At 35.7% G+C, this 21,292-nt stretch overlaps 1 protein-coding gene across 1 annotated transcript in view; it reads left to right on the forward strand.

The window, feature by feature from the left end:
• The window catches only part of LOC138159038 (cytochrome P450 3A4-like), a 46,076-nt gene that overhangs the window by 4,500 nt on the left and 20,284 nt on the right, over nucleotides 1–21,292 (forward strand). Inside the window, exons 2-5 of the mRNA XM_069085380.1 lie at nucleotides 6,300–6,393; nucleotides 16,126–16,178; nucleotides 19,793–19,892; nucleotides 20,852–20,965. Coding sequence (XP_068941481.1) covers nucleotides 6,300–6,393; nucleotides 16,126–16,178; nucleotides 19,793–19,892; nucleotides 20,852–20,965 — 361 coding nt within the window. The remainder of the gene's footprint in view (nucleotides 1–6,299; nucleotides 6,394–16,125; nucleotides 16,179–19,792; nucleotides 19,893–20,851; nucleotides 20,966–21,292) is intronic.

Consider the following 21,292-nt stretch of genomic DNA (forward strand, 5'->3'; position numbering starts at 1 on the left):
TATCTATCTATCTATCTATCTATCTATCTATCTATCTATCTATCTATCTATCTATCTATCTATCATCTATCTACCTACCTATCTATCTATATTTATTTATATATAAATAATGCCTTGAAGAAAACCAAAGCTTGAACCAAAAAAAAAAAAAAAAAAATAAAACCCCTAAAAAAAAAAAAACTTTAAAAAAAAAAAAAAAAAAACAAATTAGAATCCCTAGAAGAAACAAAGTGATCTAAAAAATTAAATGAAAATGGTATTGTAAATTAATTAAGCCTGACAGAGAAAATACTGGAAAAGAAATGAGAGGTAGCAGGACATTCTTGGAAAGAGAATCAACTGTTTGTCATAAAGGGAACAAAATCTTACCAAAGTAACTGCTTTCTTGAAAATTCAAATGGACAAAAGAGAAGATAATCATTCTACGAGACAAGAATAAATATTAAAACTAAGCTAAAAAGATTAAAAAATAGAAGATGATATGAGTGTCTCATAAAAAATGATCTGGGAGATTGGAGCTAAGATAGCAGAGTAAAAGCAGGAACTTGCTTGAGATGTCCTAACCCCTCCAAATACTTGTAAAAAAGATGCTAAACAAATTCCAGAGCAGCAGAATCCACAAAATGACAAAGCAAAACAAATTTCTACCCCAAGAAAGCATATATGGAAGGTATATAGGAAAAGTCTATTGCACTGGTTTGGGAAAGGAGTACAGTCCAGTGCAAAATGCACCAGCACAGACCAGGCCCCAGCAAATCTGGAGCAGGCCTAAAGGGACTGAATCACTGGCAGCTGTGATGGTTTCCAGACTTCTCAACCCACAAAATCCAAAGACAATTTAGAAGGTCTGTAGGATCTGGGTGAGAGAGGAGCATGGTCCCACCCCAGGCAGAGTTGGTTCAAGTGGTGGTAGCAGCACCAGCAGTTGCTTCTGGAGCTCTCAGCCCACAGATAGTGAGGGGATTTAGTGGCTTATCAGAAATGAATTGCAAGTATCTCTTTTCTGGCACCGAGGCAGTATTTTTTGCATTACCCATTCTTAGATCTAGGTCACAGTCCTGGGTGGTGGTCCTAGGGTGATAAGAAACACTGAAGTGGTGGAGTTTGTGGTACCAGTGGAGTGGGAATGCTCCTTACATTTCCAAGGCAGAAAAGAGTGCTTGTGGTCACTCACAGACCAGAGCACAGACCAGTAGAGGAATAAACACCGCTTTTTTGATCATATCACCTTGGAGAAAGTGAAAATTTGCTGGTCCCTAGAAATATCTCTGAAAAGAGATGCACAAAACCCCTGAAGCTTGGGACAGAATCTTACCTTAACAAAGAGTTAATAAGTCAAGTAATTGGCTGGGAAAATGAGTAAAGAGCAGGCAAAAAACTCAGACTATATTATCTTTCTTTGGTGACAAAAAAGATCAAAACATCCAACCAGAAGACAACAAAGCCAAAACTTCTACATCAAAAGCCTCCAATAAAAATAGTATGAATTGGTCTCAGGCCATGGAAGAACTCAAAAGGGATTTTGAAAATTAAGTAACAGAAATAAAGGTAAAATTGGAAAGTGAAATGAGTCAAACAAGAATGTCATGAAAACAAGTCAACAGCTTGCTAAAGGAGACCCAATCAAAATGCTGAAGAAAATAACACCTTAAAAAATAGACTAACCCATTTGGCAAAAGAGTTTGAAAAAGCCAATGAAGAAAAGAATTACTTAAAAAGAAGAATTGCTGAAAGGGAAAAAGAGGTCCAAAAACTCACTGAAGAAAATAATTTCTTAAAAATTAGAATGGAGCAAATGAAAGCTAAGGACTCTATGAGAAATCAAGAAATTATAAAAACAAAACTAAAAGAATGACAACATAGAAGATAATGAGAAATATCTCAATAGAAAAACAACTGAGCTGGATAATAGGTCCAGGAGAGATAGTTTAAACATTTTTGGACTATCTGAAAGCCATGATAAAAAAAAGAGCCTAGAAATCATCTTTCAAGAAATTATCAAGGAAAACTGCCCTGATATTCTAGGATCAGAGGGTAAAATAGAAATTGAAAGAATTCACTGATCATCTCCCAAAAGAAATCACCAAGAGAATACTCCTAGGAATACTGTAGCCAAATTCCAGGTTTTCCAGTTTGAAGAGAAAATATTGCAAGCAGCCAGAAAGAAACAATTCAAGTATTCTGGAAACACAATCAGGACAATGCAAGATTTAGCAGCTTAGGATGGCTTGGTATATGATATTCCAGAGATCAAAGAAGCTAGGATTAAAAGCAAGAACCACCTACCCAGTAAAACTGAGTATAATCCTTCAAGGGGGAAAATGGATATTCAATGAAATAGAGGACTTTCAAGCATTCTTGATGAAAAGATCAGAGCTATGTAGAAAATTTGACTTTCAAATACAAGACCTAAGAAGACCATAAAAAGGTAAACAGGAAAGAGAAATCTTAAGGGACTTATTAAAGGTGAACTGTTTAGGGGTAGCTAGGTGGCACAGTGGATAGAGCACTGACCCTGGAATCAGGAGGACTTGAGTTGATATGCAGCCATAGACAGCTGACATTTACTGGCTATTTTACCCTGGATAAGTCACTTAACCCTGACTGCCTCCCCCCACCCCACAAAAAAACCAAAGTTGAACTATTTACATTACTACATGGAAAGATGATATCTGTAACTCATGAGGCCTTTCTCAGTGTTACAGTAATTGGAGTGAATATACACACAATCCATATATGCACCTATACCTACATATATATACACATACACATATACATATATATATCTATATGTACATACATACACAAACACAAATACAGAAGGCACAGAGTAAGTTGAATACGAAGGGATGATATCTAAAAAATAAAGTTAAGGGGTAAGAGAGGAATGTACTGGGAGAGGGAGAATGTGGTAAATTATCTCACATAAAAGGAGCAAGAAAAAGCTTTTGCAGTGGAGGGGAAGAACAGGGAAGTGAGAGGGAATGAGTGAACCTTATTTTCATTAGATTTGACTTAAGGAGGGAATAACATATATTCTAAATTGGGTATGAAAGTCTCTCTTTTCCTACAGGAAAGTAGGGGGAAGAGAATAAGAAATGTGGAGGAGGATGATAGGAGGAAGGACAGATTTGGGAGAGGGTAATCAGATGCAAACACTTTTGAGAAAGAACAAGATTAAAAGAGACAATAGAATAAATGGGGAGGACAGGCAAGGTAGGATGAAGGGAAATATAGTTAGCCTTTCATAACATGACTATTATGGAAATAGTTTGCATGACTACACATGCATAAATATCAAATTCTTTGCCTTCTCAATGAAGGTGGTGGGGAGGGAAGAAGGGATGAAATGTGGGACTCAAAGTTTTAAAAATGAATGTTAAAAATTGTTTCATATGCAACTGGGAAATAAGATATGCAGGCAATAGGGTATAGACATCTGCCTTGCCCTACAGGAAAATAGAAGGGGAAGGAGATAAGATAAGGGGGGTTGATAGAAGGGAGGACAAATTGGAGGAAGGGCTAATCAGAATGCATGCTGTTTTGGGGTGGAGGGAGGGGAGTAACTGGGAGAAAATTTGGAACTCAAAATCTTATGGAAGTGAATGTTGAAAACTAAAAATAAACAAATTTTTAAAAAACCTGACCTGGATAATAGATCAAGGAAAGATGATTTAAGAATTAATGATCTTCCTGAAAGCCACAACCAGCAAAAAGACCCCAGAAATCAGATTTTAGGAAATCAGTTGAAAAAGCTTCAACTAAAGGGCAAGATAGAAACTAAAAACATTTTCAGGCAGCTCTAGAAGGAGATGTCCAAATGAAAACCCCTAGGAATGTCAGGATCAATATCCAAAGGTTCCAAACCAAAGCAAAGCACTTCAAATACTAAGTAGGAAACAATTTAAGTTATGAGTAGCCAGCTCAGGCAGGACCTTGTAAGATTGAGAAATTTACATTAAAGAGTAGAGAATGTGCTGTTCCTTGAAGAAAATGACACACACTTAAAACTAAGTTGAGTTTAATTATACTGGAGGAAAAGGGACTGGTGATAAAATAGACAAATTCCAAGAATTCTTGAAGAAAAGACCATATTAAAACAGAAATCTTAAACTTCAAATGAGAATGAAGTATATAAAAAGGTGAACAAGTGGAAAAGACTAGTCTTTTAGGGATGAAGCATTTGCATTCCAATTGGGTGAGAGATAGGAGAGAATATCTGATGAGAACTATAGTGTCAGATAAGGTCATTGAAGAGCCAAATAATATTGAGGCCTTGGAAGTGATTTTTGTAATGTTTGAGTGATCTTAAAAGAGAACGTAAAGGGAGGAGGGAAAGAATATACAGGGGAAAATAAAGAAGAGTAATGGATGAGACATAGCCCATAATTGGAATAGAATCAAAAGTAGAAATTCAAGTACAATTGAAGCAAAAATTAAACCAATGAGGAAGGACAGGGGAAGAGTATGCCTTGAATCTCACTTTGAGCTGAATGTTAAGAAAAGTGAGCAGAACCAGAAGAATTAATATTTTAATATTTTTAAAAATTATCAATTTTTAAAATTCTAAGAACTCTGATCCTCATAATGATTAACTATGAGCCCAAAGGATTGATAATTTAGAATGCTGTCCATCTCCTAAGAGAGGTCGTGGACTAGCAATGCAGATGGAAACATCCATTTTCAGGTATGAACAATGTGGTGATGTGTTTTGCATGACTGTATTTGTTATAGAGGTTTTGTTTTCCTTTTTCTTTTTCCCAGTGTGTGTGTGTGTGTGTGTGTGTGTGTGTGTGTGTGGTGTAAGGGATGAAGACAGAGGGAGTGTGAACCAATGCTTACTAAGATAAATTTTTTTTTTATAAAAAAAATTAAGCCAGTGTCTAGGAGGGTGCTGAATGGTGGTGGTTTGGGAAAGAAAAAATAAGATGTGGAGAGTAAAGAAATTAAATGATGTGGTCAGACAAAGCAATTTTAGAATTCTTGCCCATAAAAGTGAAATATTTGAGGTGATAATGAAAGCCAGATTATTATTATTATTCCTGTATATGACTGATGGAAGATGAAGACATAGGACATGAGAGCTGAGATTAAAGAATAGGGAGGCCAGGTCTTTTGCGGGATTACTGATTATTGATGTTATCTGGTATAAAGGCAGGGTTAGATTGCAGAGGGAAGAGTGAGCCAGCATCTGAAGTGTTATAGAAAAAAGAGTTGTAATGCAGTGCATAATTGCTTCCAGAATTGAATTCTGTAAGACACATTTGGAAAGTATGAAACTCAGAGGACAAGTTGTTTGGTAATGACAGAATTAGGATCTGGGAGTGGTACTAACGAGCAGGGAAGGAGTATGCTGAGTCCTGAACCAGGATTAGTACGTCTGAGGGCATGAGAACCCAGGAGATGAAGGGAAATGTGTTGACAGTAGAATACAGGTGCAAAGGGCACAATTGGAGAGTGGGCAGAGCTGGATTGCTACCTAAGCAAAGTAAGTTTTCTGAAAAGGCTAGGACTATGATGTATAGGCTAAGAGGATGAGAAACATAGGCCAGGGAAGTGAATGATTTTTGATTAGTCATCAGAGAACTGTATATCAAATGGAAGAATAAGGATTAGTAGTCTTGTCATAGCAAACAGCCACTTCTCTTTCCAGTATCAAGGAGGGAGGGACATTAGGAAAGGTGCAAATACATTAAGGTCCTAGCAGTAAGAGGTGTGGTATCTGAGTCTTTGTTATTGGGGTGGGTCATGAAGTTGAGTGAAAAATATTGGAAGCTGTGATTGTGGTGTCTGGTATTCTGGTTCTAAAGAGGTTTCTGAGGCACCACAATTGGGTTGGGTCCTAAAGAAGAGGGTTTCATGTCTGAGGTTCGTGTCCTAAACTTTCTTAGTTGCATGTGAGATGCATTGATCATGCACTGGGTTCTGTCAAGCAACAGAGACTCGGTACTAGTCACAGCACAATACAGGTGTGTTATATTTCAGCAGCCATGATGTTAATGGTTTTCTCAAGGCTTGCCAAACTTGACTATACCTAATGTACTGTCTCAAGCCTTACTGAGTGTTACTGAGACTTTGAGTAATCTCAGCCGGGTTGTAATATATCAACATGTTTGTGGGATCCATAAAGTATCTCTGGAAGTGCCTACTTGGCGCCTGGATCTGAGTGAAGTAAGCCTTACCTCAGAGTTATCTTTATAGCTCCTCCCCTTGTGGTTATTGACAAGTTGACTGCACCATTTATGTCTTTGGTTTTGCCTTGGCTCTAAGGTCTTTGTACTTTTCCCTTCACTTTACAGATATGGGACCTGGACACACAAGCTCTTTAAGGACCTGGGCATTCCAGGACCCACACCTCTTCCTTTCTTTGGCACTGTTCTTTCTTATCGCAAGGTGAGTTTCTTTTAATTCTCCTTTACTCTCTTTGTCCAGTGGAAAGAGCATTTGCTCATGATTCAGGAAACTTTGGTACGAATGCCAGCTCTAATGCTTATTTACTTATGTTATTTTGAAGAAATCAATTTTTCGTTACAGTCCTTAGTTTTTTCATCTGTAAAAAGAGAGGCTTGGACTTTCAGCTCAAATCTAGGATCTTCTGATTTTTGTACAACCTCAGATTTCTTTTTTTATATTTCTTTTTTTTGTGTGTTTTTTAGTTTACAACATTCAGTTCCATGAGCTTTTGAGTTTTAAAATTTCTCCCCTGCCCTGCCATATTCCCTCCATAAGACATCATTCAATCTGATATAGACTCCACATATACATATAATATTTTCACATTAATCATGTTGTAAAGAAGAATTATAATCAATGGAATGAACCATGAGAAAAAGTAACTAAACAAAGCAAAACTGAGAGAGAGAGAGCAAAAAGTATTCTTTGATCTACATTCAGACTCCACAACTCTTTTTCTGGATGTAGATAGCATTTTCCATCATGAGTCTTTTGGAGTTTTCTTAGAATCTTTAATTGTTGAAAAGAACCAAGTCTATCAAAGTTAGTCATTACACAATGGGACTGTAACTGTGTACAATAGTCTCCTGGTTCTGTTTCTCTCACTCCCCATTAGTTCATATAAGTCTTTCTAGGTTTTTCTGCTCATCATTTCTTATAACACTAATATTCCATTATATTCATGTACCACCACTTGTTTAGCCATTTCCCAATTGATGGGCATCCTTTCAATTTCCATTTCTTGGTCACCACAAAAAGAGGCGTTATAAATATTTTTGTATATGTATGTCCTTTTCCCATTTGTATGATATCTTTGGGATACAGCCCTAGAAGTGATATTACTGGGTCAAAGGGTCAATTTCAGATTTCTTAAAAATAAATTATACTTTTCTTGTCCCTAAATGTTATAGGATGGAGTGTGTAGTAGTACTCAGACCCTCTTTTCATTGTATAAAGGACTTCATTAACAAAATCTTAGATATAAAATGTTTTCTACTAAATTCTGCCTGAGTGGTTTTCAGTGTTATTATACTCTCTGGCAGATTTAACCCTTGATTCAAAGGGAATTTTTTTTGAGGCCTGTGTCCCCAGTGCTTCAGAGGATAATGACTAGACCTATAATTTGACTGCCACAAGAATTTCCAGTTGAGGAGATAACAACTTTTAGTCTTAGAGAATTACTTACATTATTGATTAATTACCTTGCCCAGGGTCACCCAACTAGCATGTGTGAGAGGTAGAACTTGAACCCAGGAATTCTTGGTTTTGAGGCCAATTTTGAAAAATTTCTTTAACTTTCCACTGGCTACTGAGCACTTTCCACTGAACATTTATTTCCAGATGTTGCTACATAGATAAGAGTGACTCTATGTGAAGCTTTAGGTCATAAGACTGTCACATATTGGAAAGAACTGGAATCCAAACACTCAGACAGATGGGTCAGTAGTTTACTTATCGCCTAATCAGGTTCTTGTGAGACTTAAATGAGACACATTGACTCATGAAATGACTATGAAATAACTTCAGAAAGTTGTAAGATACTATTGATTGTAAAATGGATTTGCCAAAGGACTTCATCATCATAATTATGTGAACAACAATATTTTAATGGGATGGAGCCAAGATGTCATACAAAAGCCAAAAAATGGCCTGAGCTCTGCTGATTATCCTTCAGAAACAGTGTTAAATCAATCCTCTATATGGATTCTGTAGCAACAGAACTTAGAAAACAACAGAGTGAAACAACTTTCTAGTTTATGATAACTTTGAGAGACTTCAGGAATAGTCACTTGGTTAGAAGGATAGGGCAACCTAGCACAGACAGTGTCCAGGCAAGCCAGTGGGAGGCACTTAGCACAACATAGATCAGCAAATAAAATTGATTGGTTTTGACTCAGTAGCCTAGCTGTGAGGCCTTCAGCCCTGGCACATAAGGTAAATTGTTGTCCCCATAGCCAGTGGCACAACAGGTGTGACTAGGTTAGGTCACCTCAGTGCAGCTGGGAGAATTTTTAATAACTGAGGTGCCAGGGCAGAAAACCAGTGACCAGGCCTCTGGCCCCCAGCACAAAAAGCATGGAACAGTACCCCATGTGCTCCGGGAGCAGAGCTCAAATTTAAAAGTTACAAAATAGGCTAAAAATGAGCAAGAAACAGAAAAGAACCCTGACCATAGAGAACTACTATGGTGACTAGGAAGATAAAAGCACAAACTTAGAAGAAGACAACAATGTCAAAATGCCTATGTATAAAACCTCAGAACCAGAATGTGAATTGATCTCAAGCTCAAAAAACCTAGGAAGGGTTCAAGAAGGAAAAAATGGGGGAAAAAATGAGAGAAATGCAACAGAGAGTCAACGGCTTGGAAAAGGAAGGACAAAAATTGACTGAAGAAGACAATCCCTTAAAAAAATACAATTTGCTAAGTGGTTAAAAATAAATCCATGAAAGAAAACAACTCACTAAAAAGTAAAATTGGTCAAATAGAAAATGAGATAGAAAAACTAATTGAAGAAATTAATTCCTTAAAAATTGCAATTTGGAAATTGAAAGCTAATGACAGTATGAGACATCTAGAATCAGTCAAACAAAATCGAAAGAATGAAAAAAAGAAGAGAATATAAAGTACCTGTTAGAAAAACAAATGGCCTGGAAAATAGATACAGGAGAGATAATTTATTAATTATTGTATTATCTGAAAACCATAGCCAAAGAAGAGCCTGGAAAGCATCTTTCAAGAAATTACCAAGGAAATCTACCCTGATATCCTAGAACCAGGTGGTAAAATAGTCCTTGAAATAATCCACTGATCACCTCCTCAAAGAGATCTCAAAATGAAAACTTCAAGGAATAGTATAGCTGAATTCCAGAATTATTGGGTCCAGGAGAAAATACTGTAAGCAGACTAAAAAAAAAACCAGTTCAAATATCAAGGAGCAATGGTTAGGATTAGACAGGACTTAGTAGCTTCTATATGAAAGGTTAAGAGGTCTTGGAATATGATATTCTGCAGGACAAAGGAACTTGGATTAAAACCAAAAATCAATTGTCTGCTAAAATTGAGCATAAACTTTCAGGGGAAAAGATGGACTTTCAGTGAAATAGGGGATTTTCAAACTTTCCTGATGAAAATTCCAGAGCTGAACAGAAAATTGGATCTTTGAATACAAGGCTCAGAAGAAGCAATAAAATGTAAACAAGAAAAAAGTAAGAAACAACATATTATTCAATATGGTTAAACTGTTTTTATCCCTACATGTGATGATGATACTTGAGAACTGTTGAGAAGTGTATCTCTATTTGGGTAGTTAGAAAGGTTATACATAGATAGAAAGTGTGGGTATAAGTTGACTTCTATGTGAAGATATAAAAAATATTAAGGGGTAGAAAAGGATTGTGCTGGGAGAAGAGGAAAGAACAAGGTAGAATAGGGTAAATTACATCATATGAAGAGGCACAAAAGATCTATTACAGTAGAAGGAAAGAAAGGGCAGTTTTAGCATTGTTAGAACCTTACTCTCATTAGATTTTGCTTAAAGGAATAGCATACACACTCACTTGAGTATTGAAATTTATCTTACCCTATAAGGAAGTAGAAGGAGAAAGGGGAAAGAAAAGAGAAAGTGGTAGATAAAAGGGAGAGCAGAAGTAGGAGGGGGAAGGGAAAAGAAAAAGGAGAGGAACTGATAGAAGAAAGGGGAGATTGAGGAAGGCATTGCTCAGAAGAACAATTGTGAGGAGGGACAGAGTGAAGGGTGAGAGAAAACTGTAAGAAAGGGGAAAATGGGATGGAGGGAAATACACAGTAATCATAACTGTGAACGTGAATTGAATTACCTTTCCCACAAAATGGAAGTGAATAGCACAGTGGATTAAAAATCATAATCCTACAATATGTTGTTTACAAAAAACACATTTGAATTATTGAGGTAAATACAGAGTAGAAGTAAAAGCCTGAAGTAGAATATATTATGTTCTAGCTTAGGGAAAAAAAAAAAAAAACAAGGGTAGCGATCCTGAACTCAGACAAAGCAAAATCAAAATTCTTATTAAATGAGATATGGAAGGAAACTACATCTTGCTAAAATGTAGTATAGACAATGAAGCTAATATGAAAACTAAACATATATGCACCAAAAGGCATAGCATCCATATTCTTAGAAGAGAAGTCAAGTGAGTTACAGGAAGAAATAAAAAGCAAAACTATAATAGTGAGAGACTTCAATACCCCCCTCTCAGAAACAGATAAATCTAACCACAAAATAAACAAGAAAGCAGTTAAGGAGGTGAATATAATTTTTTTAATTAGATGCTCTAGACCTCTGGAGAAAATTGAATAAGGAGATAGGAAACAATGGACTTTTTTCTCAGTGGTACATAGCAGCTAAACAAAAATTGGTAATGTATTAGTGCGCAAAAATCTCACAATCAAATGAAGAAAGGCAGAAACATTAAAATGAATCCTTTTCAGATCACAATGCAATAAAAATAAGTGTAATAAAAGGCCATGGAAAGATAGATTGAAAATAAATAGGAAACCAAATAATTTAATCCTAAAGAATGAGAGGGCCAAACAACAAATCATTTAAAAAATCAATACCTTAATCTAAGAGAATGACAATAATGAGACAACATAACAAAGTTTATGGAATACAGACAAAGCAGCACATCAGGAAAATTTTCTATCTCTGAATGCGTACAAGCATAAAATAGAGAAATAGGAGATTAATGAAGTAAGCATGAAGCTAAAAAGTTAATAAAAGAAAAAAAATCAAAAATTCTCAGTTAAATACCAAAAGAGAAATTCTGAAAATCAAAGGAGAGATTACTATAAATGAATGTAAGAAAACTATTGACCTAGTAAATAAAACTAAGAGCTGGTTTTATATAAAAAAGCAACAACAGAAAAAATAGACACATTTTTGGTTAATTTGATTTTTAAAAAAGTAAATAGAAAACCATCTCACCAGTATCAACAATGAAAAGGGTGAATTCATCCAAAATGAAGAGGAAATTAAAACAATAATTAAGGGCTATTTTGCCTAAATGTATGCCAGTAAATCTGACAATCTAAATGAAATAGATAAATAATTAGAAAAACATATTAATTGTCCAGATTAACAGAAGAGGAAATAAAATACATATATAACCCAATTTTAGAAGAAAAAATCGAACAAGCCATCAATGAACTCCCTTAGGACAAAACAAAACAAAAAACCCAGAAAATTCCAGGGTTAATAAGATGGATTTACAAATGAATTCTACCAAACACCAAAAAAAAATTAACTCTCTGCCTTTCAGATTAGTTAATATGACAAAAAAGGAAAATGATAAATATTAAAGAGGATGTGGGAAAATCGGGACACTTGTGCATTGTTTATTGAGTTATGGACTGATCCAATCATTCTGGCAAGTGATTTGGAACTATACATAAATGGCAGCCAAATTGTTCATTTCCCTTCCCCAGTAATACCACTGTTAGGTCTGTACCCCAAAGGGATCATAAAAAAATATAAAAATGTCCTACATGTGCACAAATACTCATAACATCCATTTTCAAGTGGTAAAATATGGGAAATTGAGAGGATGTATATCAATTGGGGAATGGCTGAACAAGGAGTGAGAAATGAATAAAATAGAATATTGCTCTGGGATAAGAAATGAACAGTCAGATTTGAGAAAAACCAGGAGAGACTTTACAAACTGCTGTAAAGTCTACACAGTATTAGCAACATTGTGTGATGACCACCTCGAATTTTCTCAGAAACACAATAATCCCAGAAAAATACAAAAGACTTAGGAAGAAAAGTCTATCCATATCCCGGCAAAGAATCTATGGACTCTGAATGCAGATAGAAGCATATCTTTTTCTCTCAGTTTATTTTTTCTCATGGTTTTGATTTGCTTCTTCTTTTACAACTATTATTAATTAATATGGAAATAATTTTACATGAGAGCACATGTATAAATTACATTAATCTACCTATCACTTTCAGAAGAGGGGAGGGAGGGAAAATAATTTGGAACTCAAAATCTTATAAAATGAATGATAAAATTTTTCTTGACATGTAATTAAGGAAAAAATAAAATACCATTAATTTTTAAATGAAGCAAAACAAAAGAACAGCTAATTGCTATTCCATAAGACCATTTGGGAAAAAAAATAGGCAAAAAAGCATCCTACCAAATTCTTTTTATGACTGAAATATTGTGCTGATACCTAAAAAAGGAGGAGCCAAAACAAAGAAAATTATAGATCAATTTCCCCATTGAATATTGATGCATATTTTAAAATGAAAAATTTGCAGAGATTACAGCAATTTAACATGAGGATAATATATTATGACCAGTTGTGGTTTATACTAGGAATGCAGGAGTGGTTCAGTATTAGGAAAACAAGCATCAAAACTTAACCACATCAATAACAAAAATCATATGATTATCTCAATAGATGCAGAAAAAAGATTTTGATAAAATACAGCACCCATTCCTATTAAAACACTAGAGAACATAGAAGCAAAGGGAGCCCTCCTAAAATAAGTAGTATCTATCTAAAAGCATCAGCAAGCACTTTATGTAATGGGAATAAAATAGAAGCTTTCCCAGTAAGATTAGGGATGAAACAAGGATGTCCATTATCTTTGTTATTTGTCAATATTGTACCACAAATGTTAGCTTTAGCAATGAGAGAAGAAAAAGAAATTGAAGGAATTAGTAAAAGAAATGAGGAAACAAAATTCTCACTCTTTGTAGATAATATACTTAAAGAATCCTAGAGAAGCAACAAAAACACTACTTGGAATAATAAACAACTTTAACAAAGTTACAGGATATAAAATAAATTCACAAAATCATCAACATTTCTTTATATTACTAACAAATCCCAGCATCAAAAGACAGAAAGAGAAATGTTATTTAAAATAATGGTAGAAAATGTAAAATAATTAGTAATCTATCTGTCAAAATGAACTCAGGAACTATGTGAACACAATTACAAAACACTTTTCATGCAAATAAAGTCAGATATGAACAGTTGGAAAAATATCAATAGATCATGGGCAGTCTGACCAAATCTAAGAAAAATAGCAATTCTACTTAAATTAGTTTACTTATTGAGTGCCATAGCAAGGCACCAAAAAATATTTTATAGAGCTAGAAAAAATAGCAAAATTCATCTGGAAGAACAAAAGGTTCAGAATATTGAGGGAATTAATAAAAGAAAAGGTGATCTAGCTGTACCAGAACTAAAACTATATAATAAAGTGGCAACCATCAAAACTACTGGGTACTGGCTAAGCAATAGAATGGTGGATCAGTGAAATATGTTAGGCACACAACACAGTAATAATTGATTACAGTAATCTGCTGTTCGATAAACCCAAATAATTCCAGTTCAGAGATAAGAACCCACTATTTCACAAAAACTGTTGGGAAGACTAGAAAATAACACAAAGGAAATAAGGTATAGACCAACATGTCACAGAATATGCTAAGATAAGATGAAAATAGTTACATGATTTAGAAATAAAGAGTGATACTATAAGCAAAGTAGGAGAACAAGCAATAGTTTACCTGTCATTCCTACAGAGAAGGAAAGAATTTGTGACCAAACAAAAGGAAGAGAACCTTATGAAATACAAAATGGATAATTTTGATTACATTAAATTAAAAATATCTCATACAGTCAATTCAACCAAGATTAGAAGGAAAGTAAAAACCTGAGAAATGATTTTTACAGCAAGGGTTTCTTATAAAGTCCTCATTCCTCAAATATATAGAGGACTGAGTAAAGTTTATAAGAATATAAGTCATTTCCCAATTGATCAATAGTCAAAGGATATGAAAATAAACTTTTCAGATGAAGAAATCAAAGATATCTATAATCATATGGAAAAGTACTCTAAATCACTATTGATTAGAGAAATGCAAATCAAAACTCTTAGGTACCACATCACACCTATCAAATTGGCTAACATGGCAAAACAGGAAAATGATAAATATTGGAGATGAGGGAAAGTGGGAATGCTAATTGTTGGTGGAGTTATGAGCTGATCCAACCATTCTGGAGAGAAATTTGGGATTATGCACAAAGGGCTACAAAGTATGCATACCCATTGAGCCAGCAATACTACTATTATACATGTATCCCAAAGAGATCATAGAAAAGGAAGAGGTTCCACATGTACAAAAATATTTATAACAGCTCTTTTCATGTTGGCAAAGATTTGAAAATCAAGAGGATGCCCATCAATTGGGAAATGGCTTAACAAGTTGTGGTATACGAATGTAATGGTATACTATTATGCTATAAGAAAACATGAGCAGGCCTGATTTCACAAAAAACCTGGAAAGGTTTAGACAAATTTTTGCTGAGTGAAGTGAGCAGATCCAAAAGAACGTTGAACACAGTAAGTAACAGCAACACTGTGTGACAACCATCTAAGATAGATGTGGATCTTCTCAGCAATACAATGATCCAATACAATTCCAAAAGACCTATATCAGAAAATGTTATCCACATATAGGGAAAGAATCTTGGAGTCTGAACACAGATTAAAACATACTGTCTTCACCCTTTTTTTTCTCTTTCTCATAGTTTCTCCCTTTAGTTCTGATCCTTCTTTCACTACATGACTGACATGGAATTATGTTTAATATGATTGTATATGCATAATTTATATCAGATTCTTTGCTGTCTGGCAAGGGAGTGGAGAGAATGGAAGGGAGGGAGAAAAATTTTCAAAATCAAAAATCTTTTAAAAGTGAATGTTGAAGACTGTTTTTACTTTGAGTGATACAATGTACTAGGAAATAAATCCAATATTCTTAACATAGGAAATATGAAGGTTTGGTATAACTATTTTTAGAAAAATTGTTTCTTTTGTGATGTTATGTGTTTTATGCGTTTTAAAAAATCATTTCAAAAAGTGGTCCCTAAGCTTTTCTAGACCACTATAAAAATGATGCTTAAACAGTTAAGAATCCTTCATGTAGTGGAAAAAAAAAGATTAAAAATGCAGGGACCTCAAGGAGACTATTATCCAGTAGAATATGAGGAAATTGTAAATTAAATGAGAATATTGTGAGAGCATAAGTTTATAGAGTGTACAAATCTACCAATCATAAAGTTTTTATTAAATGCCTGTAATTTTCTAGGTTCCAGGTTGCAAACAAAGTCAAAAGCAAAAGCCCTATATCAAATAGATTTTCATAGCAACGGAAAAAGGCATTAGAGTTAAAATCAAGAGACCAAGGATCCTGAAGAAATATCTTTTTGCTGGAGAGATCAGGAAAAAATTTATGGAATGGACCCCATCTGAACTGGTTCAGATGTCAACAAGTAGAGATGGGGGTGGGCAAGAACTTCCAGGCAAACTGAAGAGCATAACAACAATAGTTAAAAAATGCTCTTATTTTATATTTAACTTCCTAATATAGTGCATTTTTAGCATCATTTATCATTAAGAATTCATGCCAGGGGCGGCCAGGTAGCACAGCGAGTAAGAGCACCGGCTCCAGTGTCAGGATGAACTGGGGATCAAATCCTGGCTCAGCCACTTAGCACCACTCCCAGAAACAACTGGCCATGTAACCTTGAGCAAGTTACTTAACCCCAATTGCTTAAAAAAAAAGAATTCATGCCATTATCTGATTTTAAAATTCTTTTTGCAGGGTTTTGCACATTTTGACATGACTTGTTTTAAAAAATATGGGAAAATCTGGGGGTGAGTATTCTACATTATCTTTCCAGTAGACATACAGATTTCAAAGGTCAGTCACACATAGCTTTCCACTCAACTCAATTGCATTTGTGAAAATAGAGGTATTATAGATCTGTTTAATGCCACAGAATTCTAGTTCAGGCCAATAGCATTATAATGGATGCTTTTGTATGATATTACCTTGGGTCATGGATTTTGTATATATTTCCTTTAGTTCAGTGCTATGAGAATGTGAATGTTGATGAAATAAAGAAACATTGTATAAAGTGGCTACCATGTCAAGACTTGCTGAGTAATGCAGATACAAAGACAGAACTAAAAATAGTTCCCTCCCTGAACAAGCTTCCATTCTTTTGTCCAATTCAACATGTAAAAAAGAATAGTAATGAAAAACTATGCTGAGAAGTAATAACATATAGTGCCATGAAAGCAAAGAATTTTTCTTTGAGAATTAATTATACTTCAAAAGACTATTCTTCCACTTTCTTTAATTTATTATGTAAAAATCTTGTTAATTCTTGAGACTTGTATACCCTGTAATTCTGGACCCTCCTATTAACTCCCTCAGATTCTAGAAATTTTGGAAGAGGGCCAGAAAGAATCCTCTTTAAATCTTAGCTCTTGAGCATTAAAACAAGTGTTTTACTTTTACTAGTCAACCAGAGGGCACATGCTCCATAACAGGGAATATAACTAAATAGCAATGAAAATTAATCAGCAGCAGAACACGGTCTCTATAAACTTTGAACTCACTCTCCCACAAGCACACTAAAATTCAATGAGAAGAAGAAGTCTTTGTTGGAAATTTGCCCGGACAACTACACATTGGTACACATGTGGGGAAGTATATAGGGAGCACATGTGAAAAAGACAGATAATAATAGGGTCACCTCATGTTGGCAAAGCTGTCAATGGCCTTGGCTGATGTAATTGTTCTACTCTATTAGACTTATTTCCTGCCAATCATCTTCCTCCACATCTTTCCTCTTTGTATTACATATTAGTTGCTTTGGAACACCAGAATTCTAAATTCTACCTTAAACTCTCAGGAGGGTAATATATTGACTGATTCTGTGAAATTATGCCATGCTAACACACTTCTTAAATTGTCTTCATAACCATAGTCATCCATTATCATCACTTCAGGTGCAAGTATCCACAATGCTTCATTCTGAATACTTTTCCTTATTCTAATCACTCCAATTATTTCTCAGGCCCACTCCAACCCAATTTTCCATCATCTATTGCTTTTGTTCTTCAAAGAACCCTCATTCTATCATCTGCCAACTTTCCTACACAACTGTAAGTTTTCAGCTTGATTTCCAATTTCCTGATTTAATCTGACACTCTTCTGAAAATACTATATCCCTTAAAAATGCTTTCTTATTTGTCTGTTAATCTCTCCACCACCTACTCATAGTGTTAGAAGATGGGGAAGGCATATTCTTTAATTATCACTGTTTTTTTCCAGATCATTCTTCTTCCACTATCCCTCAAATACCTTTCCCTTTGTTATCTGCTCACCCCTAAGTAATTTTCCCAAGTTTTTCAATGACCTTGCTGCTAGTTCTCCATCTTCTTCTCCCTTACATCCCCTGCTTTTGGATACAAAATAATATTCCAGTAGATAGTCTGACCATGCCAGTCTTTGAACTCTACAATTCCAAAGAGTTCCTTTCCCACCTTCAAGAAGCATATTCATAACTTTGAACTAACAACCTCTCCTATACCAAAATGTAGAATTGCAATTCCAAAATTTAACTACCAAATTATTTCCTTTTACCTGTCCTATTCATTCTCTGTAAACCTAGTAAGACTCACTCTTATTGTACACGACAGTCCTTGACCATTTTTCCTATTCTGCTTGCTCCCCTTGGGTTTTATTTGTCTCAGTGCTTGGCTTTGACCATAGTGTTTGCTACTTTAATGCTTTCCTACCTGTTAATATCCCTTAAATTCTTTTATTATGCTGATCCTAGGGGTGGCCAGATGGCTCAGGGAGTAAGAGCACTGGCCCTAGTGTCAGGATGACCTGGGGATCGAATCTGGGCTCAGATACTTAGCACCACACCCAGAAATAACTGGTCGTGTAACCTTGCGCAAGTTACTTAACCCCAATTGCTTAAAAAAAATAAAAAGCAAAAAAAAAATTTACTTGGGGTGGCCATGTAGCACAGCAAGTAAGAACACCGGCTCCAGTGTCGGACTGACCGGGCTCAGACACTTAGCACCCACCCAGAAACACCTGGCCGTGTAACCTTGAGCAAGTTACTTAACCCCAATTTCTTAGGGGCGGCCATGTGGCTCAGCGAGTAAGAGCACCGGCTCTAGTGTCGGGATGACCTGGATCAAATCTGGGCTCAGATACTCAGCAAAACACCCAGAAATAACTGGCCATGTAACCTTGAGCAAGTTACTTAACCCTGATTGCTTAAAATATATATATTATGTTGATCCTAACTTCTGCTCATCAAGAGTATTGTTATGGCCTCCTGACAGAATTCTTCTTGCTTCCACTCTCTTTTCTAATTGGTTCACTTAAAAAATTACTTATTTTAAAAAAGTGCTTATTTACTTCTAACATTCTTTTAAAAGAATTTTGAATTCATAATATTTACCCTCTCTCCAATCTCTACCTGACCCAGTAAAAAGGCACGTGATATGATATCAATTATATATGTGAAATCTTGAAAACATATTCCCATATTAGCCTTTCAAAAAAAACAATTAAAATAAAGAAAATGAAAAACATTAACTTCATCAGTTCTCCCTCTGGGTATGGTGGCTTCATTCATTATGAATTGCTTCTTTGTAATCTTAATACAATTACCAGAATAATCTTTCTTGTTTCCTGTTTATGTTTTAAATTTTGCACAAAAGTCCTCCCTGGCTCCCTATTGCCTCCTAAGTAAAATCCAAAAACTGTTTCCTGGTATTCAAGGCTCTTCCTAGCATGTTACCATCTCACCTTCCCAGGTTTATTTCCTATTAGTCCCCTCTATTCACTTTGTTCTTTATCCAAACTGGATGGCTCTTTGACTCCCAGACCCACTTGCTACTCTCATGCCACTGAGACTGCTGAAGGTGTTTGCTTTCATTGAAATGACCTCCTCCCTTCCTTTCCCTGCTGAGGGTCTGACTATTCTTTAAAGCTGAATTCAAACATTACCTCCTCAATGAAGCTATTCCCTTTCCCCATCATACCTCACAACATCATCGGCAACAACAACAACAATAAAATCTAATCTTTAAGGTTTTCAAAGTACTTTTTACATGTTGTCTTACTGATCCTCACACCACCTCTAAGGTTGATACTATTATTTTCCTTGTTTTGCTGAGGAAGAAACTGAGACTGAAAGAGGTTACTGACTTGCATGGGGCCACAGAGCTGCGAAGTGTCTGAGGCAGAATTCTAACTTAAGCATGCACTAATTATTTCATAAATATGCTCTGATGAATTTTATTTTAGATTCCTGGCTCACTCCCATATCTCAGATCAGACCAAAAATAAGGCAGAAGCAAGCTCGTGGCTATCAGTTTATAGTTTCCATTTGCAAACTCTGTTTCCAACTATGTAACATGTTGCCTGATGTAATTTGTTCCATTTGGGGGTATAGGTTTTTTGATGGCAGACAACCTGTATTATCCATCATGGACCCAGAGACTATCAAATCAGTGCTGGTAAAAGAGTGCTATTCTGTCTTCACCAATCGTCGGGTAAGTAACAGTGGAAGACTAAAGCTGGCAGCAATCAGGAAAGCACACTGAGCATGTTTAGGATCACACAGTTTTTAGACTATATATAAACATTAACTTCAATATTAACATTCTTGCAGAACACAGGGCAGGCAAGATAACCTAGCTGAGGACAATGTAGCTTGAACTGGAGACCAAAGACAGTTTTTGCTGGGTGACTTAAGCCCCATTCACATCTCTTGTGCCCCCCAAATTTGGGAGTGGCAATGCCTCCACAACAACTAGACTTACTTATAATGCAACCCCCAGGGCCTTTATTAAGGGGAGAGATCACTGTGGAAAATGGGCCTGCTCTCTTCATCTCCATAGGAAATAAATGTTGACCAGCTGTCTCCAAAGGACAGATGGGCAAAGAAGACAGTTTGGGAAGTTTCCCCCAAGCCTCCTTTTCTGCTTTTGGCTAGGCATTCACAGTCATGATCCTGGGGAAAAATTCTCTGGAAGAGGTACTGGCCATACCCACCAATCGTCAAACAATTATCTCATGTGTTACAGGCCACCCAGAATAACTATGAAGGAGAGATAGGTGATGTGTCTCAGGAAGGTCAAATTATCACTACCAGCATCACTACCACCTCAACCATCAATTCATCTCAGACACTGTGGGAGGCAGCCTAGGGCATAGTACCCAAGACCCCAGGGAATACTAATTCATTTAGCTTAGTACAACCAGCTATCATCCTGGGAAATACCCTCTGTAGTGATACAACCTGGAAACTGCTCCTATAGGTACAACAATCATTTCAGTATCCAGTAAAGAAAATCATTGCCACAAAAGTCCATGGGCTCTAAAAGGTCACATAACAAACTATAGATAATTAGAAAGAATTAGCTTTTATACTGGAAAGTGTAATAGATCTCTACTTCTGGTTCTACCACTTGAAACAAGAATGGTCTTACCTCTTACCTTTGTCTCCTAGAATTTTGGTCCAGCAGGGATTTTGGATAGTGCTATCTCAATTGCTGAAGATGACCAATGGAAGAGGATTCGAAATGTGTTGTCTCCAACATTTACAAGTGGAAAACTCAAGGAGGTAAAACAATGGACATTGGTTAGATTCTAGAAAACTGAGTCTAGGGAAGAGTAAAATTAAGTTCCACTAATTTTCTCTAGTTCAAGCGTAATTAATGGGTGCACAAATTTGAGCTTCCTAAAAGGGAATATTTTCTATCCTAGTTGGTTGGGGGTATATACAATAGAGACAGCACAGTCTCTGGAGTTAGAGAATGTGATCTGCAATCTCACCTCTGATGTTTATTACCTAAGTGACCATTGGCAAGTCACTTAACCACCTTGGTTGTAGGTTCCTCATCTTTAAAATGAAGTAGTGAGACCATGGCCTATGTGAGGGATGATTTCT

The sequence above is a fragment of the Petaurus breviceps genome, unplaced genomic scaffold, assembly GCF_028583685.1.
Source record: "Petaurus breviceps papuanus isolate PSGF00001 unplaced genomic scaffold, PetGlider_PUasm1.0 175, whole genome shotgun sequence".
Lineage (NCBI taxonomy): Eukaryota > Metazoa > Chordata > Mammalia > Diprotodontia > Petauridae > Petaurus > Petaurus breviceps.